Here is a 26,366-nt window from a genome sequence, read left to right as displayed (position 1 = left end):
TGATGAGTCCTTGTAATATATTGATATTAAGGATTCGTTACATCCAAAAGGATGACAACCATACCTTCTAAAACTCAGAGGTTCCGGCAGAGGGATAACAAAAAAATTCTAGTTAGCACCATTATCTTGAACTAAACTGTGACAAAATTAAGGTTACGTAGTAATTATTTAGTAATCTAAGCTTAAGGCACACGTTAGGTTACGAATTACGATGTATGACTGTGATTAATGATTATAATATAATAACTCCCCACCGGTTTCCATGGTGCCCAAGTATGTGCGCAGTACACAAGAGCATTCTCTATTCCTTTACTCTCATAATCCAGTGCCACGGAAGACCGACGTCCGACAAATCAGGCGAAATCAGGCGCAGGATGGATCATCCTCGTCAGACAATCAGGTGATCAGCCTGCATTGTCCTTACCAAACTTGGAAATACATGTTATTTCCAACTCGGGAATTGAACCCACGACCTCCGAGTGAAGAGTCACGCTCTTAACCACTGAACCATGGGGGCGATAACCGTGATTCCCACTTTTCGACTCTGTCTATATATAATAGCAAGCACTATAGACGTCGATAAAAGACATTAAAAGACTATCTCAATATACAGAACGAATACAATTGGTTCTTTGATCTAGAATCTTCTCTATCGAGATATTATGTATACATATTTTGCATGTTAACTAGGCGTAGCTCATAATATTTACATATTAAGTGTTAATATTCACTTGCACTTTCATTGACGGTTCATAGACCTATACATGTAATATCTTATACAAAAGGATGCTAATTACTTTATATGAATCTGACTGATAACAGTCTTTAGTCTTTCGATCTCATATTTGTGCTAATTCAGTCCTGAATGTAGGCAACATTTTCTATGGCAGCAACTTTCGACTTGAAAAAAATCAGCTGATTCATACAAATGGCTTTTAAGGTACTGAGGCGCTTTAGTATAAAATAGCTGATTTTATTAATAAAAAAGTTATAGCCATAAAAAATAAACATTATAGAGTGCTATCATTCTACAAAGTCTAGAAAATGAATAAATTAACCCTGTATTTTTACTAACTTCTAAATTTTTTCTTGTTTCTTGAAAATAGATATTTCCACATATTTTTTTAATAATCGTCAAAACACAACCTTGCATACCGGATTACTTAATCAGTATTCATCACAATTAAGCCATCAAACCACAAAAAATTCAATAAAATTTGCAAAATACTGCTAAAATAATAAAAAAAATAAAGTTGTAAATATATCACCAAAATAGTTTAGTGCTGACATCATTTTGATAACTTGTTCATTTGTAATTTAAATCACACATTCTGAATCATTGTATCACTATTCACTTGATATCATCGCGTATTTATAACTTGCTTTCATTAATAAAATGAGCATGTGGATTGTGGATCATCTAAATTATAATGGAATGTGATATTTGGAAGTCGATGATGTCAACATAAAGTTTATTTTTGTCGTTTTACTTTTTTTTATGAAATAAGGGGGCAAACGAGCAAACGGGTCACCTGATGGAAAGCAACCTCCGTCGCCCATGGACACTCGCAGCATCAGAAGATCTGCAGGCGCATTCCGGGCCCTTTAAGAGGGAATAGGGGAGGGTAGGGATGGGAAGGGAAGGGAATAGGGGAGGGTAGGGAAGGGAAGGGAATAGGGGAGGGTAGGGAAGGGAATAGGGTAGGGGTAGGGGCCTCCAGTAAACTCACTCACTCGGCAAAACACAGCGCAAGCGCTGTTTCACGCCGGTTTTCTGGTACGTGGTATTTCTCCGGTCGAGCCGGCCAATTCGTGCCGAAGCATGGCTCTCCCACGTCTAAAATCTCTTTTGTAGTAAGATTAACGTGGCATAAAACTATAAAAGATCCGTCACATTACCAATATGCCAGAATATATAGACAAGGTCATTTTTAGTCAGTCAGTAAAATTTCGTAGTGTATTATCAGTAGACCTTTTTTTCGTTGTGTAAATATTTTTAGTACGAGTTTTCAACATTTTATTTATTGCTGGAATCATTATTATCTAATAAGGTGATCGTTACTTGGAAATATCATTATGATAGGATGTTACATTATTTCCTTCTTTTTTTGATAAATTATTTTTAATGTAATTCAGTCATTTTGTTGTATAACCTCTCGTTTCCTCTGCGATGAGTATTGAGGTCTGTGTCACAGTAGATATTGTATACAGTAGAACATATTTATACTAGGACTACGCGAATAAGGCGCACGCTCACAAAGCGTGATCCATGACACATGTATAACATAATATAATGTATTTATTAAAACAAACACGTTTTTTGAAAGAAATTATGGTTATGTGAAAGGTGAATTAGTGAAATGAATTAGTGAAATCTTGAAGGAAATGTACCCTTAATGGCCGCTAGGAAAAGGGCTTCAAATTGTTTTGCCCCGGAAAAAGGAACATGTTGCCTCGCGATAAACAAATATCGGAGGACCAAGCAACAATGGAGCTGGTGCATACGATTTTCAAAACCATGCAATATCATAAAACTTGTCTTTATGTATCTCGAGTTTCAAGCAGCCAGCTGAGGCCTGAGTCTGCTGACTCAGCTCTACTGACTCAGTATACTGTATGATTTGTATTGTGTGGGTGTCGTAACTTTTTCATTTGAGGTGAATAGTTAAGATTATTTGAATGTAAAATCATAAACCGTAGAGCCACATCCGCTCGTGTTGACCCACATTTGTGCAAATTACAATTAAAATGGTTACAGTTATTCTGTACAAGGTAAATTTTTGCTAACCGAAAACTTAATGTCTATGTCTCAATAGTCACTTTTTCATCAGCCTTTACAATAATGGAAAAAAAACTTTGCCAAAGCGAACTGCGACAAAAACAAAAGTAATGATCACTCAATATTTTAAGATAGGCGAAAAGTTTTAAAGTTAAGTAATCATCAAGGACAAGAATAAGAACATAATATAAATATTTAATTTGCAAAAATTTGGTACATACTATAGGATGTCATCACTCATCAGGTTACAATGATTAGGTAAATAGCATTCACATTTTGTCAGATACATCTTGATCTTGAAAACGTAAATTTAATTAATCTAGAACTCTATTAAAAGTAGACGGTATAATAAAATTTTATTTATAATACTGTATAAAGTACTTCCATTCTATGTGTTTGCGTCCCCATATATTTTCCCATCTCAATAAAGATGTCCTTTACCACTGTTTGTAATGTCAACGGCCTGTCTTGTCAATTAGTTTCATTAAACTTATTATCGTCAATTCAGAGTTAAGTTACCTTTAACAGGACCCTATGGAAACGACTTAAGGTTTAGTTTTGTACAAACACTGTACCCCAGTGCAGTCTTGAATAGTATGCGCTTGTCTCTTTACTGAATGACTGCTCTATGGGCCAGTAAAATGGCGTTCTTTTTAATTTTAATGTCCTGATAGATTGCAGTTTTGTGATTAATATTAATTTATTTACTAGATATGTTCAATAGATCTTATTTCGCCTAGTTTAGTCTATTGTGCGAAAACTGATTACTTTTTGTGAAACAAAAATCTCATGTCCTTTCCCGGAACTCAAAATCTCTATATTCTCTCCTTAGTTTTCCAGGCTGTTTAAGAGTAAAAATGTATCAGACACATTATAGTATTTCTGATACTAGTATGTATATATTTACTGTTAAGTTGTTTATTGATATCGTATTTATTTCAAAATCAATTAATTAAATGAAATTGACTATTACATTAATTAAATTTCCTAGTGTGCGCCCTTCCTATACTTGAATGACTTCTCAATGGACTAGAAAAATCCCGCTTTTGTTTTTATTGCTAACGAAAGTATAATAAAATAATAAACGACTTGATAATGTCTTGTTCAAGTTTTAATGGCGATTGAAATACGATAGGAGAAAACATAATGTTGGCAATTTTTAATTTAATACTGCTCATCTGGGACCCGATTTCCATTTTCGTTCGATCTTAGGCTGTTTCGTTCGCACTATATGAGACAGTATGTATGTTACCTAGGCCATTAGACAGACTGCGATATAAGTGAGTTTCGAGTTATGAGAATCAGATCTATGAGAATTATATCTCGATTTTTTTAAATATTCTTTATATTTAAATACGTTAAATTACTATGAAAAAAAAACATTTAAAATCTAAAATGACACAACGAATCATTACATAAATACCAGCACGTTCTACTTAATTTTTATTATAATCTATTTCACCCACTACCGTATTACATACATTACAATATAATATTATTATTGTATAATAATAACAATAACAGTTACATTTTAGCGCTACAGTACCGCACGAGTTATTCGTAAAGCGAGTACATAGAGGCTAGACGTGTGTGTTGTTATGTGTTGATAGTGTTGTACTCAAGTGATGGTGATGATGTGTCATATTATACTATGATAAAGTGATTGTGTGGATCATTATGTATAGGTGAGGTTGTGGATTTTCTATCTACATTTATAGAATTTAATTGGGTGCAGAACACGAAAATTATTTTAAGTTTTTAGTTTTCAAAAATTCAAAAATGTCTTATAGCTTTTCATTATTTTTGCTTTGGTATTTGTTTGGTATATATTTATTATGGTATTCTATATATTTTTAATGAAAATGTGAGTTTGTTTATTAGGAGTAGCCTATGTCCTTCTCCTACTAGTGTATTCCAAGGTTTATCCATCTATATTAGTTTTATATACCTTGGAATACACTAGTAGGAGAAGGACATAGGCTACATATTTTAACAGCAAGCACGGCAGCAAGTACGGTTCCTCGGGATTTAGAATCTTGTACAGCATCAAGAGCACTTTCGCTGGCAATGATTAACATTAATGTAATCTCGATCGTTGTTACACGCTTCATGAAAGCAACAGTTTCTATGCCAAAGAGAGATGAAAAATCGGCCAAATGCGAGTTGGACTCGCGCACGAAGGGTTCCGTACCACTATAGAGCAAAAATAAGAAAAATATGAGTGTTTTAGTATGGAAGCCCCCCTTAATTATTAATTTTATTTAAATGTTATTGTAAATTATTAAAGTACAAATAAAAATGAGTAATTTGTGAACATTTGAGGAGGCTACCTGTTGTCATCATTAATAACGAGCAAAAAATGTTAAAAGATCACGTTTGGTGTATGAGAGCCCCCCTTATTAATTTTTTTGGTTTTAGCATTTCTTGTTATTAAGAGGCAACAGAAATACATAATCTGTGAAAATATCAACTCTCTAGCTATTACCGTTCTTGAGTTACAGCCTGGAGACAGACGGACAGACGGACAGACATTGAAGTGTCAGTAATAGGGTTTGTTTAGGGTTCGTTTTTACCCTTTGGGTACGGAACCCTAAAAAGATATGAGAGAGTACTGGCATAAGATAGAGAGAGAGATCTAGAGTATAAGATAGATAAGTAGAGTATTGGTACTACTAATAATATACATTCTGTGGTAGAGCTCTGATCTGGAATCTTTGTATACTTTGAAGCAAAACTTGAGTTGGAAACAAAACTTTTTTTGGTTTCGTCTAAAATGAAAGGTAATTTAAATTATATTGCTCTGAAATTCACAGACAGAAAAGATCACGGACAAAAACATGGGCTAAATTTTAATCACAGTGAAATGCACGGTTTGTAATCTTCTATCCATCTATCTGATTAATATTATAGTATTTTCTTAATAGTAACAATAGAAAAATAAACAAACGAACATATTCTAACCTAATTCCGTCAGTTATGTACGTGGGAGAGCCATGCTTCGGCACGAATGGGCCGGCTCGACCGGAGAAATACCACGTCCTCACAGAAATCCGGCGTGAAACAGCGCTTGCGCTGTGTTTCGCCGAGTGAGTGAGTTTACCGGAGGCCCAATCCCCTACCCTATTCCCTTCCATACCCTCCCCAATTCCTTTCCCTTCCCTACCCTCCCCTATTACCCTATTCCCTATTAAAAGGCCGGCAACGCACCTGCAGCTCTCTGATGCTGCGAGTGTCCATGGGCGACGGAAGTTGCTTTCCATCAGGTGACCCGTTTGCTCGTTTGCCCCCTTATATAATAATAAAAAAAAAAAAAAGTTAAAAATTGACTATGTTAGTAAGAGCAAAAAGATAGAGTATTTATTTCAATTATTGATTTCTGTGTAAAGTTATTGACCCATGATTGACCTTAGTTTTTCTACTATGGAGTTCATGTTATTGTTAGAATATGTCAATATGTTTTTGCAGTTATGATATACCGTAGCTAAAGACTGGGCACGAATATCATAGTTTTGAGCGCTAGGTGTACTACATAATATTATTATTATAATATCAAAATAATAATTTATAAATCTGATCCAAAAACTCATTAGGGTTAAGTACTTATAGACTGTAGTTCATTGACCTAATACCTAATTCAATACTAGCTTAATATTTCAACGAATTCCTCATTTACTCCCAACAATGAAATTAAAAAGACGTAAACTTATCTTTTACTACTTAATTTTATTTTATTTAATCTTTTAGTGTTTCCTCTTAATATATATTACATAACACGTATATTAATTTTTAATTTTTATGTTCTCAGTACGATCTGTTCAATATTTTAAGCTAAGAAGATGAGTCAGTCGCCCATCTTAATGCGTACTCCGAAAGCATGCGGGCAAAAAGTAATATTTTTATAGCTGTGTGGGGTTCGAACCCAGATGCGGTGACCCCATTGTGTATTCCAGGAAACATCGCCCTGGATGACGAATATGATGGACTGATAACGGAGGAAGTGCTTGAACTATTAGTGTGCAAAGTTTATTAGATGTAATCATTTATAATTATACATAGTAATAAAAATACGTACATTTTATACGTGGGAGAGCCATGCTTCGGCACGAATGGGCCGGCTCGACCGGATAAATACCACGTTCTCACTTATTTTATTTATTTAGTGAGTGAGTTTACCGGAGGCCTAATCCCCTACCCTATTCCCTTCCCTACCCTCCCCTATTACCCTATTCCCTCTTAAAAGGCCGGCAACGCACCTGCAGCTCTTCTGATGCTGCGAGTGTCCATGGGCGACGGAAGTTGCTTTCCATCAGGTGACCCGTTTGCTCGTTTGCCCCCTTATTTCATAAAAAAAATGTGTGTTCTTTTAAAATCATGTTGATGATGCTATACAGAGTGTTTCAAATAAGGTATAGTAAGCCGAAAGGTGAAGTGGGGGTAAAGTGATGAAAACAATATTATAGTAATATGCTTAAAAATAACAGCTATGGTAAATAATTATGTATGTATAGTAATTAGTAAGTTATATGTGTCCAATATATTTATGTGCAATACATGTGCGTTTTATGTGCGAAGTGTGCGATATTGTAGTGTGTTTTATTGTTGATAAATATTAATGTGTTTACGCACAACGTGTCTGACATAGTGTTGTCTAGACTAGCATTATTTACACTTCCATGTCTGAATAAACGTCCTAAGCAAAATAATGGTCTTACCTGCGGATAGGTAGTAAAGTAAGGCTGGCCGCATACGTTTGCCGTATTCGATTTCCGAATTCGTTTTCCGTATTGGGAATGCATGGAATCAGTAGAAAGTAGAACACACACGTTCGCTTTTTTCCGAACGGGACGAATTCCGCAGTGCTAGGCAGCGCGTTCGCGAGTGAAGAAAAACGAACATATACAGGGTGTAACAAAAACAAGTGATAATACTTTCGGGTGTGTACGTGTTCCTTGTAGAGAGTTCACTGTGAAAGTGGCAGCGCTGAAAGACCAAAATTTTTTTTCACTTTTGTATGGGGAAACTCGTGACGCACGGGCCCTTGCCCATACAAAAGTGAAAAAAAATGTTCGTCTTTCAGAGCTACTACTTTCACAGTGAACTCTCTACAAGGAACATGTACACACCCTAAATTATTATCACTAGTTTTTGTTACACCCTGTATATGCTAGTCTCACGGAATTCCAAATCGTAATTCCACATTAGGAAAAAGAATATGTAAATCGTGTGTATGTGGCCAGCCTAAAAACAAGGGTTGATTCAGACCGCAACGCCACGCGTAGATGCATTTCTCGTCGCGTTGCGGTCTGAATTGACCTTAAGGTTGGGTTGCACCAGAGGCGTGGTTAAAGTTAAAGTTATGGTTATAGTTAAGGCTAATTTAACTTTAACCTTAACTTTGACCACAGAATTTGACAGAAGACGTTGCTGGTCCGACAAGGCTTTATAAGAACGTGGGCGGGGGCGCTGCTGGTAAATGGTAAGGGAGAACTGTCAAAAATGGCGTTTTTGTATGATGACAGCGTTAGTTCCTTTTATCGCCACGTGCATGTGCACGTGCAAAGCCTTGTCGAGCTCAATGGTTATGGTTTAATATGGCGTCTTGATGGCGTCCATTTTTAACTTTAACCAAACATTTTGCATTGTAGTTAAAGTTATAGTTAAAGTTACAGTTATAGTTAAAGTAAGTTGGTGCAACCCACCCTAAGTGTCTAAACATACTAGGCCGAAAATACGCGGCCGAAGTTCGGCATGATTACGCTTGCAATGCACTACGCATACAATACATATAACGCGACGTAATTTCGGCATGGTGAGTCATCAGCAATATATAATACTTACATTGCCAGCGTATTCATGCCGAACTTCGGCCGCGTTTTTTCGGCTTAATGTGTTTAGACACTAACACTATTTTACTTATGACGTTAACTCTATTTCAAAGTACCTACCTATCATGCCTTTTGTCAATACATACGAAGCTTTAAGTTAGACTGGCGCATGTTAGCCTTAATTTACTCATAATATTTTTTGTTGTTTTTATTATTATAGGGCTCAATAATTATTATAACCCAAAATATTATTTATAAGAAGGCAGTTGTAGCTTATAAGTTATAAGTTGTAGTTAAAACCTCGTCCTCAAATAAACTTTTATTTACATATTTATGCTTACCTTCATTATAATAATTATTACCTTACAGTATACATTTTTAGAATAATGCTAATTTCAAAACATAATTTGTAATAAAAAGGATTTAAATTTTATTATTCAGTTTTTAATTGTAATTTATAAAAAAAATTATATTATAATATAATATAAATATCATAATAATATTTATGATATTTTTTTAAATCTACGTGTTCAACTTTTTTCACAGTTTTTAATAAGACGGGCCTAGGTTGTACATGGTTGTACTAAATCTTTACAAAAATTAATCATATTTTTTTATGAAATAAGGGGGCAAACGAGGAAACCGTCGCCCATGGACACTCGCAGCATCAAAAGAGCTGCAGGTGCGTTGCCGGCCTTTTAAGAGGGGATAGGGTAATAGGGGATGGTAGGGAAGTGAATAGGGGAGGGTAGGGAAGGAATAGGAGAGGGTAGGGAAGGGAAAAGGGTAGGGGATTGGGCCTTCGGTAAACTCACTCATTAGGCGAAACACAGCGCAAGCGCTGTTTCACGCCGGTTTTCTGTGAGCCCGTGGTATTTCTCCTGTCGACCCGGCCCATTCGTGCCGAAGCATGGCTCTCCCACGGAAATAATTCATGAATACAAAATTATTAGTTTAGTAGGTATCTAACTAAGTACATACATATCCTGTAGATTACTAAATTTAATTAGAAAACAAAGGTTTACACGGGATGTAATAATAAGAATAATGATCATGACTTATTTAGACAAAGCAATTGTAATACAAATTGTACATGATATGAATCAATGATATGACCAAGATGCTAAATGCCCTTACAGGACATTGCCACGTGCCAATACGTACAGCATGATTCATACCGTCTGAGTATGCCAGACGCATAATATTTGTGTCTTTAGGACGTAGTAAATATTCTACAAAAAGTCAACACAAAACTGTAGGTATAAGTCGCTCAAAACTTAAAGATCGCTGGTGTGATGTTACTATCTACTATAGAGTATGTTTACATAATACTCACTTTACTGCTTAGTTGTCTTCTCTTACTAAGTTTTTCGGTCCAAATCCAGTCGTTATGCAGAATATTTAGACAAAATTCGATAATTTCGGCATAACGCGTTTGACATGGCTTTTACGGTTTATGTCAAATCCCATACATTTTTGATCACTCTAGCAGACCTCTACGCGATCAATTTTATTGTGCAATATCATTTCACGTATTGTGCAATATTGACCGTCTAGGGTTGATATTGAACGCGCCCGCCTATCATCTTATTGTCAAATAAATTGTTCAATAATATTGTTCAATATTGCACAGTAAAATTGTTCGTCTAGGGGCCCATTGAGAAGAGTTATCGCTCAGTCAGTAATCACTAATCAGTATTAAAAGTTAGTCAGAAAAAACAATTTTGAGTTTTGACGTCTGCTTGCAAAACCACGATGGATGCTGCGGAGGAAGCACGCTTCGCCGCGCTCATTAAAATACGTAGGTAATTAAAAATAATAGTCGTCGCAAGGTTGAGTGTTGCTCAATACTTGAAAGGTACATGGAAAATGTATTAACAGGACTATTGTAGGTTACTCAAAAAAATCAGAAGACTCGGGAAAGATGATGAGGACTTCTTGAAAAGCAGTAAGAGATTAAACTTTATTTGCTGAATAAGAGCAATTTTTTTATAGTAGCAATTACTTTCCTTCTTAAAAAACCAGCAGTTTCTTACAGACGTGGGAAAGTTCCAAAAAAAGTTCAGAATTTAAAAGCATATCCATAATGAAGTCACGAAATGGAATAAATATCCTTGATACTTACAAAAGAAAATTATAATTGTAGTTTCGCTAGGTCAACCTGCACTGTATTTCCGATTTATTTAACAATTAGTTAGCTGTCTAACGAACATTTCTTGTTATTACAGTTATTGTTATTACAAATATTCGTGATCCACTTCCATTAATTAATTTGTGTTAACGAAAATGTTAAACGTTTTCACCTTTTAATGATCTTCCGTTTTATTAGAATATTTTGTTTATAATTCTGTAAAGGTTCTTTTTCATAATATAATCCATTAGTATTTCATTTAGAAGTAACCGCAAAAATATTAGCTATTTATTTTAAATGCCACTTATTAAGTTATAGGTCTACCAGGATGGCAAGATTTGATGGCAAATTTTGATGGCAGATTTTCGAAAAATATCATTCATTGGATAAATTTTTATATGTATTTGCATGTTTCACAGTTCACACACAGAATAAGTCGCTAAAGGAAAAAAAGGATCAAAATGTTTTATTCCTATTACCTACCCCTGTATTGCTAGTCAATTTATTTTCTCACTTTTTGCCATCAGATTCTGGTAGACCTATTGAGTGACATTTAAAATAAATTAAATACACTTTCATGACTAGGTACTAAAGACCTAATAGTAATTATAATTTTAGTTTTGCTTATTTTCTGATGGCTAATGATAAGGTATGCTTCATTCATGGACCTAAAAAATATTTGTCTGATCCATGGCCTTAATAGTTACTTAATTCATAAAATTATGTCTAATATTTCACTTTCAAGTAAAATAATGTATGTTGGTATTTGTTCATCATAGCGAGTAGCGATGTAGATAGGAGACAGGATAAACTAATGCATGCTAATGGGTCCGTCACGTTTGTGAATACAAAATAGTATGTATACTCACACTACTGGGTACCGCCGACTGTAGTCACTGTAGACAATAACAGGTGTTTGGAACATTTTCCTTTCACAGCTTTTCTTGTGTCTAATGATACACCAATACAGCATGTAAAAGAGGTATCCGTCTAATGCTAAGTACATTCGGATTTGCTCAATCGAGCAATAACGTCGAGCAAAACCCGCGGCTCGGGGTTTCGTCCACAATTCAGCATTGCTCGATAGTTTTATTCTAAATCGATATATTTCATTCCATCAATCCGGCTCGATCCGGTTCGATGCGAGCCTTCGAGCGGCTCGATGCGAGCTTTCGAGCTGTCAGTTTTGCGGACCACACAGTAATTATTACTCGATTTGGAGTAAAACTATCGAACATGTGACATGTGGAGTAAAACAACCGTATGTGAGTACTTAGCATTAAGCCCTTAATAAAATTTGATTGTGCATTCTATAGATTTTTTAGTGTTGGTGACAATCACGGTTTGTGAACACATGTTGCTCTTTTAATCTAAAATCTAAATCATTGTAAAGATAATGTAACTTGCCAAATTAAACTTGGACAACCAAGTTTAATATGCATTAATTATTATTCAATATGCAAGAGTAAGTACGGCAAGCGTTTCTTGAAAGTCAACGGTGGATAGATCAAAGGACATATTCGTCCTTACCAAGGATGATGATCGTCGCTAACTTGACTAACTTCTTCCATATTACCTAGTTTTGCTGGTTCTTTGTTTATATTTCACATTTACTGTCATGATTTAAGTCGTCATTTGCGAAGAAACTTTTCTCTAGAAACCGCGTAACTGTTCAGAACATTTTTACTCGAGGGCGAGTTCTGCTCTGCGAAGCGCGACAGCCTCTCGACCGAGACACCATGTCTTACATAAGCACACCATGAACAGTGAACAAAATAAAATATTCTATTATTCTATGGAAAATATAATATCTGCTTAAAAATAAATTATAGACACCTTGGGTATGCGACTTACTAGTTGTTAAAATTAGCATTTATTTTTTACCCTAAAAATTTTTAGATGTGTTGTCGGTTTCTTTGGGATGAGTAAATAATTCTAAACTTTAGTCAGGAGCTAGGTCATTGGAAGGAATTGACAGGAAAATTGGTACGACTACGAGAGAAAGACAGCAGGAGAGAGTGGAATATCCCAATAGATTTCTCAGCGCACTAAAAAGCTGCTTCTCTGCTGTTTAGCTTCACTTCTGCCGGCACTCCCAGAGTGCAACTTGTTTTTTTATACGTCGTGTAATCTGCATACGGGCTGACAAGTCAATGTTATGTCCATAGCATACTAATTATATTATATTCTGTGTCCATACATAAAATATGAAGAAATTAATAGCATTTACGTATTAATTATTAGTCGTGTTATGCCTCATATTAAATCAAATCAAATATCTTTATTGCCAGAATGCTGTTGATATAAAGATGTTATTAACTACTTAGGGTGGGTTGCACCAACTTACTTTAACTATAACTTTAATTTTAATCATAACAAAATGTCAAATGAACTGTCAAATCGCTAGTATAAGTCCATAATGGACGCCATATTTGACGATAACTTTAACCTTAACTATAACTACGCCTCTGGTGCTACCCACCCTAATAGTTTTAACATTCTGCCATAACAAGATCTATTCATGATAACTTACGCATCTAATTCCATATCCAGCCACGAATCCATCTAATATACTTCTCGTATTGTTTCCAGAACAAAATCCAGCAGTGTTCTGGGAAACGAGGGGGTGGAGCCTGCACCGGCGCCCTCGCCAGCCGACTCCGGAGTCTCAGAGCTCGAGAGAGATCACCATGACTACAGGTACAGCCTCTACTCTTAATGAAAACAGGTGTGAAACAGTGTGTGTTGTGTTTCATCGAATGAGTGAGTTTACCCGAGGCCCAATCCCCTATTACCCTATTCCCTCTTAAAAGGCTGGCAACGCACCAAAAGCTCTTCTGATGTTGCGAGTGTCCATAGGCGACGGAAGTTGCTTTCCATCAGGTGAATAAGTGGGTAAACGAGCAAATGCTTATTTTATTTTAAAAAATGACAGTCGCAGAGCGTAGCGTACCTTTCATGGATCTAAGAAATGTCTAGATCCATGGTGCCTTGATGCTGCTACTCACACACGCTGTGCTCACGCGCGAATAATATTGCTATCGCATTTCCACGGGCGCAACAGAATATAGACAGAACGTTAACCTTACAGTCGCGATTCCGCGAAGCAGGTGTAAAGCAAAGAATTCTATTAAATAGAAGTTTTTGGTGTAAAGGAATAATTTCCTACGTGTCTGAACTATATTTTAATTACAGCTTAGATGTCTTAAAGGTTTGACAATGAAAGCCTTTGAGATTGAATAAAAAGTTTGTGGATAATATTGTAAGATTTGTAAGAGCTTCATTCATCAGGCATCGACAGGCATTTCGACAACATTTAGCATTAACTGTTTTTCAATTATTTGGCATAATCGATAACATTTTTATTCCATACCCAGTTGGAGAAACAAGGATTGTAATAGTGTTTATTGACAGAGCTGTGTTTGTCATGAATCATGATAAGGTCCCTTATCAATAGAATCTCCATGTATTCAGAATCTCCATGATTGTATTCCCCTTTCCCACGTTCGTTGTATTTACTCAATTTAACGGACAAATTTTATAGCCAACCAAAGGCGCTTACTTCAAAGAAAACCGTCCCGATCGGCTTTCCACATAAATTTTAACAACAAACTTTTGGTCTAACCAAAAGCTTTAAAAATCTTATTCACTGTTCAGTCTAGATATTCCTCTGAACAGTCCGCCGCAAACATTTATTCAGAATAAGAATTTAGGAAGGAGTTTTTCGATTGGTTTATGTTTTGACGTGAACCAATAAAAATGCTGAATAGATCGGGTAACGGCTTAAGTGTCATTAACTCATCACCATGTCTAGTATTCAAGTTTTCATTTTTCGCTTGTGTACTACTATCTGTAGCGTTTCTACATTTTTCAATGTCTTGTTGTTTTTCTGCACTCTTCTGGCAGAGATCTCTTCTGGAGATAATCACACCTGTGGACTAATACTACTGTGTTGACTTTACTACTTTAAGCTAGTTTTAAAATTACTTATGCACCATCGAGGAAATTGATTCCTAGGCAGTTGACAGACCAACGTCATTTGGTCGGATCATGTCAATTCAATGTTAATTGTGATCTGTCGGCTGGGTTCGACGTAACGCGACCAAACTACGTCCCTCATCTGCCTAGGAATCAACTTCTCTCATAGTACATTGTACACAAAGAATCATAAAATAATTAATTAACCCGTGACTTTTTGAACTTCCAGCACAGCGGACCGTCTCCGCAGTGATGTGCGCATCCGCGCGCCGCGTCTGCTGTTACAGACGTACGGCGGGCGGCCGCCACAGGACGCGGAGTTGGCGCGGGTGCGCCGCGACCGCGCGCTGCTGCGCCAACGGCTGGAGGACGCGGAGTGGTCGCTGTGCCAGCGCGCCGGCGAGATCTCGCTGCTCAAGACGCAGCTCAAAGACGCTCAGGTATACTCGCTCAAACCTCATCATCGTGATCATCATCATCAGACAGATCTTACATCGCTGTAATTCCTGTCAAGCGTATTGTCACTGCGCGAGGATCTAGTCAGCATTGATTGACAATTATTACATGCTCCTGACCGCGTGCGTGTTGTGTACATGACAGGAAAAACATCTATGAAATGATAGGATGCGGGCAACTTTCATGCGGTCCAGATCCGCGCACCTACGATAATCCGCATGACAGGAAAAGGGTCACACGTAGTATGATCAGCATATAAAGGATTTAATTTGCCGGTCAGTGAGGGAGAATCGATTTACCGCCACAGCTGCCACATTATTTAGCTTGCACGAAGACATATTTTATTTTAGAGATCCCAAAAACATTTTATCTACTGCTTTCTAACATACTTCTTTATACATTTCCAGAACGAGCAAACCGCAAAAGGTCACGAATACTTGACTCTGAAGGCTGACGTCCGTTCTCTCCGAGAGAACATCGACAAGAAAGAGAAAGAGACAGCCAGACTTCGCAATGAGACCGAAGAAAAGGACAAGACTATAAAGAGACTGCAGGCCGAAGTGGACAGACTGACAAATGACTTGATGGAGAGCGTCTCGGACCTCTCCAAAGCTAAAGAAAGCAGTAAGAACGAAATCGACAAACTGAAGACCGAAATCAAAGAACTAAGACAGGAGTTATCTGAAGTATCCCTTAATGGATATGCCGGTATCGAATGCGGAAGAACTCTGCGAGGGATATACGATGCCTGCAAGAATAATGAGTACCATTGGAATCCAAGCGACAGTGCGCTAGAAGATGCTGAAGTGCAAAGACTAAATGGGGAATTACCCGATTCCTGCACCGATCCTTGCCCAGCCAGCGCCATGGTGGAACGACTGAAATGCGAGATCGAAAACAAGGAGACCCAGTTCAACAACGAAAGAAGAAAGTGGTCAGAGGAGAAAGACAAAGTCCTGAGATACCAAAAGCAACTCCAGATGAATTACGTCCAGATGTTCAAAAGATCCCGTACCCTTGAGGCAGAACTAGATGGGCTAAAACTAGAACTGGAGCTATGCAATAAGAGCAAGAATATGAACCACAACGGCAAACCGATCGAACTATAACCAAAAGTAGGGTAATATTTATTTATTGTACATACGGCCAACTCACGGACAGCGGCTAAATTATTGTAAAAACTTATTCTCGTTATAAGCTATATTTTATATTGATACGATGTTGTAGATAATAAAAATATTTTATTTGATACAATTTTATTTTAGTCACACTTTAAGCTTAATTCGGATTACTTTAGTACGGGGAACCTTAGCGCTCTTACAGACGAACTTTTGTATATTAATAGGTTAATAGATATATAATTTAACAGTAACATTGTCCTACAAATAAAATAATCCCACAGATATAGATCAAGATAGATACCGCATGTCGCTCCATTTGTATGAAAACGAGCGTGTCACTTTTGTCCTACTCGGTGACATACTGATGATAAGAAACGTGTCCATTATCAAGGCCAACGTTTCTATTTGAATTTCTACAGCTGAATACGGCACTTTTAGGCATTTAGGCATTTTTAAAATTCCGATTGACATCCGATTCCGATAGCAGACTAAAGAACAGACTTTCGAAAGACGAGCATTGCTCGTCGTTTGGAAACGCGATATGGCACGCGAAGTATGTACTGTCACTACTATCAGGGAAGTTGATTCCTATGCAAATCGGGGACCTAACCTAAGTAGTTTGGTTGCGTTACGTCAAACTCATAAATCATAAATCTTAGGATTAGTGGGTAGGTCGAAAATATTGAACGCAAACAACTCTTCATATTCTTGATCTCTTCGGTTCGAAAATATTTTTATTTAATTTACAGCCTTTTTTAATATTTTGTACTAACTACTACACGTATTCATTAGAAGAAAATAAAAATTCAAAGTATTTTTACACAATTTAAAATGTAATTACCTTTTTATTTACATTAAAGCTTGTTTCAACATCAATACTACATAATATTATTATTATGTAAGAAATTTCTTATTACAATTACTTACTTAGATTATGATAAATTCTATTAACAGGTACTTAATACTTATACTGTCCTATTATCTATTCTGTGCTTATACTTAAAAATTTACTTCTCCCACAATCTACTTTGAGATCAATTCTAAGAAATTAACTGCAAAACTCCAGAAATCTAGAACTTAGGTTTCAAACTGCTAAAACCTAGGGTTCTGGATCGGAATGAGAATCCCTCGTCTTTCTTCACATTTCCAGCGTTGTTTCTGGGTACTTTTGCAGGCTCCACCTGAAATAATTACATTTTATTGGACATTTATATTGATGAAACTGTACTGAAAGATCATTTTCGCCGCCCTTTACATACAGAAAACCACATCATGAGCAAGTTTTGTTGGGGGATAATGGGGGGAATATATTTTAAGTAAACTACTTAATATTTTCGCCACTATCCAACCTGATAAAGTTGAAAGGTATAATTCTTAAAGTTGGGTGGCTAGGTTGGATGATAGGAATAAATCAACTTTGCCACCCCTCATTTTTGCCGATCTTTTTTTTTATGTAATAAGGAGGCAAACGAACAAACGGGTCAACTGATGGAAAGCAACTTCCGTCGGTCATGGACACACGCAACCTCAGAAGAGAATAGCGATGCAGGTGCCTTGCCGGCCTTTTAAGAGGGAATAGGATTACAGGGTAGGGGAGGTAAGGACCCTGAATAGGGAAGGGAAGGGTAGGGAATTGGGCCTCCGGTAAACTCACTCACTAGGCTAAACACAGCGCAAGCGCGCAAGTTTTCTGTGAGCCCATGGATGTTTGTCCGGTCGAGCCGGCCCATTCGTGCCGAAGCGTGGCTCTACCACGATCTGGGCAAATGCCCGGCTCGCCTCCGTCCTCGTGTCACGTTGGATGGATGGATGTACCGTTTGGATCTTTTTATATAATAAGAGGGTTAGTGTTTACTGTTAACTTATGGCTATTGAAATGATGGAGTGCTGATTCAGAATTACAGTCTAACAGCGTAGCGTCTGCTACTGTGCCGAAATCAGCGCTTATGGTCAGTTACGTCTTTTTAGGGGTTACTTTATTTATTTTTTTATTTATAATTTATTGTGCACAGGAAATATAACAATATAACAGTTTACACAGAAAGACGACACAAAGGATCTGCTTATTTCTAAAAGAAATCTCTTCCAGCAGCCCTACGGAGAGAGATAGGATTAAAACAGCAGATAGGACGTGCACGAATATGATTACATTAAATTTACAATAATAATATATGCTCGTTAAAAGTAAAACTAATACATACTATAATACTAAAACGACAAAAGATAATATATATGAAAATGACAAAACAAATAAATAATAAATATCAATATAATACAAAATGCTATATTTATAAGATATAATAATATAACTATAATAAATAAATACTATATGTACATATAATAATGGTACTTAAATGGATAGAGATTCAAGGTAGTGCTCTTTCAATCGACGTTTAAAGACAGCAATGGTGGGACTATCACGGATGGTGTGAGGAAGCGAGTTCCACAATCTGACAGCATGAACAGTAAAGGAATAGGAGTAGAAATTGGAACGATGGGAGGGGAGGGAGAGGTTTGACCGGACGTTGGACCTGCATGGGATATCGGGAGGGCGAGAGAAGTTGAAGCGGTCAAGGAGGTATGGAGGAGAGAGAGGATTATAAAGGATGTTTATAGTTGAAGAGTACGTGAGTGGAAGAACACAATAATTACTAACACTAAAAAAAATGCCGTTTTTTACATAAATAGAAACTTTGTGGTCAGAAAAATAATTTGAAATAAAAAATTGTGCATTTTTTGTGTAGCCAGATACATTAGCCAGGTGATAAAGTATATAGTAGTATATTGTTCAAAATTAAAGGGAAAAAACCCACCTGAGTAACATCCCCGATGGTCGGTCGCCGTCTCCACTTATACCACCAGTACTCCACACCCAGGGTTATGCAGGCCAGACCGATACCCATGAAAATAACTATGAAAACCCCCCCGATATTCTGTATGGAGATGCCGTCGGATTGGTCGTCCTGTTTCTCGCATTTCTTCGCGTTAGGGTTGTTGTTCCACCAGTTCTCTTTTAGCTTTTCTAGAATACGCTTGTTTAGAAGTTGGAGGATTCTGTAAGAAATGTTGTTTTGTCGGTAAATAAAATAATATCTTATAAGATGGGCCGGAAGAGAGTTGGGGCCGGATTAATATGTATGATGAACATAAAAAAATACATTTCTTGTAGCAGATAATATCTATATATTAATACGTGAGAGAAAAACTTTGTAACCCTTTTTACGAAAAATGGGGAAACGTAGGTGCATGAAATTTCGCACAGTTATAGTTTATATGGTGAAGGAGTGCATCGAGCTAATATTATTTTAAAATTATGCTTTTATCATATATATTTTTAACAAATAAAACGTTACACACACTACGACACTACCACAGAATATATTATATTAGTAGTACCAACAGAAGTCCAACTCGTGAAACCCGTTTAAAAAAATAACAACTCTTGCTGCGATACCATAAAGTTCAAATTCCGACCGCGCAGTGCTAGGTGCCTACAATTATATTTGCCTACATGTGCGCTCTCTTTCTATCGCGTAAGAGGTACCCTTTCTGACGAAATCAAGATTGTCACCTTTTAGAAAATAAAATAATTTTCTTTTAATTACTATAGCTACTAATAGCAAACTTTTTTATAGTAATAATCAAATTTTAGTAACCCAACGTGTATTTTATAATAGTTTTATATTCGATTATAGTGTAGGAGCTGGTCAGGAATTTTCTACAACTTAAACATAGTAACTTGTGTTTATTTATGTGTAGTATGCCGTTTGTTTGTAACAAATTGGTTTATTTGCTATGTTTGTGTATTTTTTTATCTTTTTTTGTATTTTAAAGTCTTAAATTACTTTATTGAAATATTTCTTTGACTTTTTTCAATTGTTCATATTTATCCGATTTATAATGATTCTGTCACAGCGGTTAAATCAGTACGTAGATATATGCGACGAAAAAATCTTGCGCGCGTCACCGCTCGCTTGTGAGTCCCTTGTGATCTGCCCCTTTAAAGGGGTACTTATAGTTCGATACCTAAAGGCGCGAGTGGGACAGGCCTGACACTACTACTAGGAAAAATGACAGATTTTTGAGTGACAAGCCTATACATACGAATTATACTCTTATTTATGGTTGAAGTCTGTTGACAACAAGTTGACAAATTGAAAATGGATTATTGTTTTTTTTTATTTAATTTTAAATACTATTAGACAATGCCAATGGCCAGTCTGAGATCAACTGAGTCCCAGAGACAAGAATTGAAAAAAACTATGATGAAGTCAATATTTTTTACAAAATATAGGTAGTAGTCCTGGGCGATGAGCCAAATTCTTTTCGTTTTCGCTTCGTTATAGAATCGCCGATGAAAATGTATGGAATTGACATAAGCGTTCGTTAATATGACGTTGACGTTCGACTCGTCTAATGTCAATTCCATACATTTTAATCGGCGATTCTATAACGAAGCGAAAACGAAAAGAATTTGGCTTTCGCTTCGTTTCGAATTTCGACCATTGGGCGATCTCTAGTTGAAATTAATTGCTGATTTCAATATTGTCTGCTCTGCAGGCTTAACATGAACACAGTAGTAATGCAAAAGAATAGTTTATATACCTACAGACAGATTTTAGGGTCAAAATGACCGTTTAGAGGTAATTTTTAAAATCGTGCAGTCATAAATTACTTGGCGAATGGGCCATGGACTCAGAGTAAAAACTAGCTAGTATTATTTCATAAATCATAAAAGTCTAAAAACTAGGACAATACAATTCTATAGTCTAAGTATACAAATCGTATATCAGGACAGTATAACATAGCAGTCCCGTTTTCAGTCATTGTAATGTTAGGGGGCCACATGTAATATGCAATTGTGACAAATTTAAATTCAATCGGATTACGGCCGCACTGCGCACGATATCGACTATTAGCTTATTTACAACTGACGAGTGACGACACGATATCTACACAGTACACGATCGTCGACATCGTTGCTAATAACTGCTGCACAAACTGTTTCGGTTTTTTTAAATAATTGACGAAGTTTTATCTCATCTCGTGACAGAAAAATATAACATGAAGTTATTTTATAACGTGTAAAAGTAAAAACTCATATTAAAACAACAAAAATAAGTTATAACATGAATTGATATCTTTATCAGCATCCAGCAGGCATCCTTTTTTATAGATAGAATCCATATTTTAAAATGGTTAAATGGTCTTATACGGAATGTAACAAAACTAAGTGGCTTTTAGGTGTTTATGAGTCCCGTGTATAGAGTTCACTGTAAAAGTAGCAGCGCTGAAGGAGATTTTTTTTTCACTTTTGTATGGGAAAACTCGTGACGCTCGGGCGCTTGCCCATTCCAATAAAAAAACGGTCTTTCAGCGCTGCTACTTTCACAGTAAACTCTCTACAAGGTACACATTCACACCCTAAACCTAAAGTATTATCACTTAGTTTTAATACATACTGTGTAATTACCATGGATATTCGACAGGGACATCCTTCTAATGTCGTCCGAAAAATCGTGTCTTATAAAGGCTCGTATGTAATCAAATGTCATGATGTCAGGCCGGCGCCGCGGACCGTTTGCATCATTAATTTTAACCAGTGGCGAATTCGATCAACCTTTGACAAACTATTACCTCATCAGTCATCAGTCATCACTCATCAGCTAGGAAAAGTTTGTTTCGACATTTCGTTAGTAAATTAGTATTAAAGTATGTACCGTGTACATGGGCGCCGGCAGAAATAATTTCCAAGGGGTGCAGATTTTAGTTTTCTTTCATTTTTTTTCTTTTTACTTTTTACGAACAACATGTGACTGTCTATTTACGTCAACAGAATACATTTAGTGCCGAAACATTACGAACTATCTTTGTACGGCGTGTTAATAGGGTTACAGTACGGTACCGGTACGGTTTTTTATTTCAATAATTCCTGTTGATCCCGAGATTTCCAAGGGGTGCAAGTGCACCACCTTGCACCCCCCCTGCCGGCGCCCATGACCGTGTATAATAAGAAGAGCTAATAAAGATATTTATTATACGGATAATAAACTTTTAGCGAATAAATAAATAATAAATAAAAATTGTTTTATTTCCGAATAGATTTGTAACAAATACTTTCAGAACGTCGATGACGTCGGGAATGAATGACTTGCTAGTTGCTAGAAGCAGCCACTCTGAAGGTCAGAAATCTTAAGCAAGAGTATGCCAAGAAGCCATATCATCTACTTATTTGTATCACATGCCTGCCTTATTTACGAATATGAAATTGCTTTTGCATTACCTCAGGCACGCGATTTTAACTTTTAAAAGGGACAAGTAGATATAATAGGGAATAAGTAGTACTAATTTCTTCTCACTCCATAACCTTTATTGAAATTTAACTATAACATGATAACAGAGTGAATAGAAAGTCAAATTCCGCTTTGTCAAGGTCAACTCACGCGTTATTGAACTGATCCTTCAAGGGCGAGCCCTGCTGGACGGCGATGGCGTAGGGCTTGCGGGAGAACTCGTCGCCCACCATCTGCAGGTCGCAGCTGGTCAGCACGTGGTAGCGGACATCGGTGGCATCACCCAGCCAGGCGAAACCTGGAATTGGGGAATGAGAGATTTTCATGGGATGAATCAACGACTATTCTCTGAACAAAGGCCTATGACCTATCTGTATCCTTTGTCTACCAGGAGAAGGACATGGAAATGTTATAGGTCTAAACAGTTTTGAGGATTAGGACTAGGAACGTAAATGTGCGAAACCAGAGCTGATAGCTTACAATATCACCTCTGGTTGGGAATGTCTATTGGTGACATTCTCTTACCAAGTTGTCTGCTCCCTGTTTCCGGGTTTATTTCATAATCACAGATTACAAATATACATAATTACTACGTAGCCATAATCAAGACGTATGATTCAAGACAATATATTACACCTAAGATACCAACTTAAAAGGTTGCCTTTACCAACTAGCCCCAAAATTTTTGAGCAAGGAGTAATAGTAGGTTCATCGCCCACTGGAAGTCTTGTCACATCTTGCAGTATGGAACTCTTGGAGGCGCGGACTCTCTCCACGGCTTCCTGATGGAGTTGGGCAGCCCCGCCTCCTTTATCGCTTGCCACAACTTGCTACACATTGTCGCTGGGTAGTCCCACAGTTTTTGACCACAACACCCACCTTCACTGGAACTCTCTCCACGGCTTCTTCGATGGAGTTGGGCAGCCCCGCCTCCTTCATCGCTTGCCACAACTTTTGTCGCTGGGTAGTCTCACAGTTTTTGACCACAACACCCACCTTCACTGGAACTCTTGGAGGCGCGGACTCTCTCCACGGCTTCCTCGATGGAGTTGGGCAGTCCCGCCTCCTTCATCGCCTGCCACATCTTGCTGTACTTGTCGCTCACGGGGTAGTCCCAAACCGCTAGCTTCGCCCGCTCCACGTCGCTGAGGCTGTCGTTGAGGCTCATCTCTTTCCATATTCTGGAATTGGAGTGATAATAATAATAATAATAATAATAATGCTCTATAGTTCGTCGATTTCTTAACCCGTCGTCATCTTTCACCTCGTCACAATCATAACTCTGCTTATGAATCAGGTCAGGGTAATAAATATAACTACTTAATACAGTTTACCCACAATAAGTATAAAATACCGACACCACCAAAAGAGGTACGAAGATTTTGGCCGACCTACCGTACCGCTATTGGGTTTTTTCGCGTTCACGAATATTTTTTTCAAAAATGGATAACAAAAAATAATCTTGGACAAAACCACGTAAGGTGTTACATTTGGAAGATATGAGCTGCCAAAGTTTTACCAATTTAAGATATTGCAACTTTGGCAGCTCAAATCTTCGAAATGTGACACTTTACGCGGTTTTGTTCAAGATTATTTTTTGCTTGTATTGATGTTAGCTATCCATTTTTGAAAAAAATGTTCGTGAACGCGGAATAACACAATGGCGGAAAGTAGGTCGACCAGGCTCCATACAAAAATCTTCATACCCCGGTTGTTTCAGCCTTACCAACAACTAATAATAATAATAGCTCCCACAGCGGTTTCGGTGACGGTGGCTGGTTTCGTTGAAACCAGGCCAGCTACGCAGGAGTAATTTTATAGTGCCCAAGTGTGTGCGCAGTACACAAGAGCACTCTCTATTCCTTTACTCTCATAACCCCGTGGGACGGAAGACCGACCGACCGACCGACCGATCAGGCGCAGGACCGACTTTTTACATGCCCATCCGACGCATGGATCATCTTACTTGTCAGACAATCAGGTGATCAGCCTGCATTGTCCTAACCAAACTTGGAAATAACATATTTCCAACGCGGGAATCGAACCCACGACCTCCGAGTCAAGAGCCGCGCTCTGTACCACTAGACCACGGAGGCGTTTACCAACAACTAGGTACAACAACATCAATCAAGTACCAATTAGACGCTAACTCTTTATCCAAACTGAAAACATTCAGAAGTGTTGACCTTAATCTTTCGTCATTGTTTATACTGTGTTTTTATTACGATGACTTAATATTAGCTTGATCAAAAGTGTCATCTACGATCAATTGGTTATGATTCTATTTGGCCATCAACGCATTAATTTTGTTTAAAAATGCGGGTAAACGGTAAATTGATCGTTTTGTTTAAATTTTTAGACTGACTTCAATCCATACCTACTATTATTAAAATGTGGAAGTGTGTCTATCTGTCTGTCCGTCTGTCTGTCTGTTAAGTCAAAACTCATAAGTGTTACCTCTTCACGCCTAAACCGCTGAACCGACTTTGCCGAAATTTGGTATGGAGATACTTTGAGTCCCGGGAAAGTACATAGGATACTTTTTACCCCGAGAAAATGTACGGTTCCCACGCGATGAACGAATTTTGGCGCAACGAGTTGCGGGTGTCATCTAGTAATAATAATAATACTCCCCACACCGGAGTCGGTGACGGTGGCCGGATTCATTGAAACCAGGCCAGGTACGCAGGAGTAATTTTATAGTGCTCAAGTGTGTGCGCAGTACACAAGAGCACTCTCTATTCCTTTACTCGCATAACCCAGTGGGACGGCAGACCGACACGACTGGCGAGAGATCAGGCGCAGGACCGACTTTTTACATGCCCATCCGACGCATGGATCATCTTACTTGTCAGACAATCAGGTGATCAGCCTGCATTGTCCTAACCAAACTTGGAAATAACATGTTTCCAACGCGGGATTCGAACCCACGACCTCCGGAGTCGAGAGCGACGCTCTAACCACTAGACCACGGAGGCGGTCATCTAGTAATGAATATGTAAGTACTAAAAATCTGAGATATCATTCTTGATTCTTGGTATGACATGGTATTTGCCATGTCATACAATTTACGTTTACAGTATGACCGATAATGCTAGATTTTTATCTGAAGAATTTTTATCTTGCAGAAAGATAAGTTATTTTAGCCATTATAACCTTCTTTCGCTTTCTTATGTAAAGTTTTAACTCTTCAGTCTTCACGTAATTAGTAGATATAAATAATAAATGTATTAAAATAATAATAATTACTTAATAACTACTTAGTTAACAAAAGAGTCTGTAAAAAAATTTAAACAGACGAATGTAAAACCTTCTTCTTTTCGGAAGTCGGTTAAAAATGCAGAATCATCATCATTATAATGAATTTAGTACCAGTCAAAAGACACCAAAACATGAAATACTTACCTTAAAATACATAAATCGTAAACTCAAAAAAAATTGTAAAATCGCCAAAGAGCAGCCCCGGATCTAGGGGGGGGCAAGCCTGTGCCCCGGGCGGCAAATTCAGGGGGCGGCCAAATTCATACTTCACGGACCAATGGACAACTCATCATTGACCACGTAATAAAATATATGTATAATAGCACAAGTACAGCAATTTCATGGCCATATCAACTTGACCGATACCCTGAGCGCGGACTGCGGAGTGAGACGTGCTGCACAAACATTTATTATTCGCGAGGCGCGCAGGCATAGTTCAAAATACGCGCCCGGCTCTCGCACGCTTTTAAACCCTACCCTGTTAATTATATTATATATCCTACATAATATTGATAGCTGAAA

At 37.4% G+C, this 26,366-nt stretch overlaps 2 protein-coding genes across 3 annotated transcripts in view; one reads left to right on the top strand and one right to left on the bottom strand.

The window, feature by feature from the left end:
* LOC121733621 (leucine zipper putative tumor suppressor 2 homolog) overlaps window positions 1-16,379 on the top strand; it is a 116,195-nt gene extending 99,816 nt beyond the window's left edge. For both annotated transcript variants that reach the window (XM_042123927.1, XM_042123928.1), the window contains 3 exons: window positions 13,328-13,435; window positions 14,943-15,153; window positions 15,577-16,379. In XM_042123927.1, the coding sequence (XP_041979861.1) occupies window positions 13,328-13,435; window positions 14,943-15,153; window positions 15,577-16,278 (1,021 nt within the window). In that variant the 3' untranslated portion in view covers window positions 16,279-16,379. The remainder of the gene's footprint in view (window positions 1-13,327; window positions 13,436-14,942; window positions 15,154-15,576) is intronic.
* An 892-nt stretch (window positions 16,380-17,271) lies between these two features.
* LOC121733552 (ionotropic receptor 25a) overlaps window positions 17,272-26,366 on the bottom strand; it is a 36,257-nt gene continuing 27,162 nt past the window's right edge. Inside the window, exons 10-13 of the mRNA XM_042123836.1 lie at window positions 23,580-23,764; window positions 22,734-22,881; window positions 19,104-19,344; window positions 17,272-17,471 (exon numbers count right to left, since the gene is read on the bottom strand). Of these exons, the coding sequence (XP_041979770.1) occupies window positions 17,361-17,471; window positions 19,104-19,344; window positions 22,734-22,881; window positions 23,580-23,764 (685 nt within the window). The 3' untranslated portion in view covers window positions 17,272-17,360. The remainder of the gene's footprint in view (window positions 17,472-19,103; window positions 19,345-22,733; window positions 22,882-23,579; window positions 23,765-26,366) is intronic.

The sequence above is a fragment of the Aricia agestis genome, chromosome 14 (genome assembly GCF_905147365.1).
Source record: "Aricia agestis chromosome 14, ilAriAges1.1, whole genome shotgun sequence".
In the NCBI taxonomy this organism is placed as follows: Eukaryota; Metazoa; Arthropoda; class Insecta; order Lepidoptera; family Lycaenidae; genus Aricia; species Aricia agestis.
The sequence above is the reverse complement of the archived record's forward strand: the minus strand, read 5'-3'. Positions and strand labels throughout refer to the sequence as shown.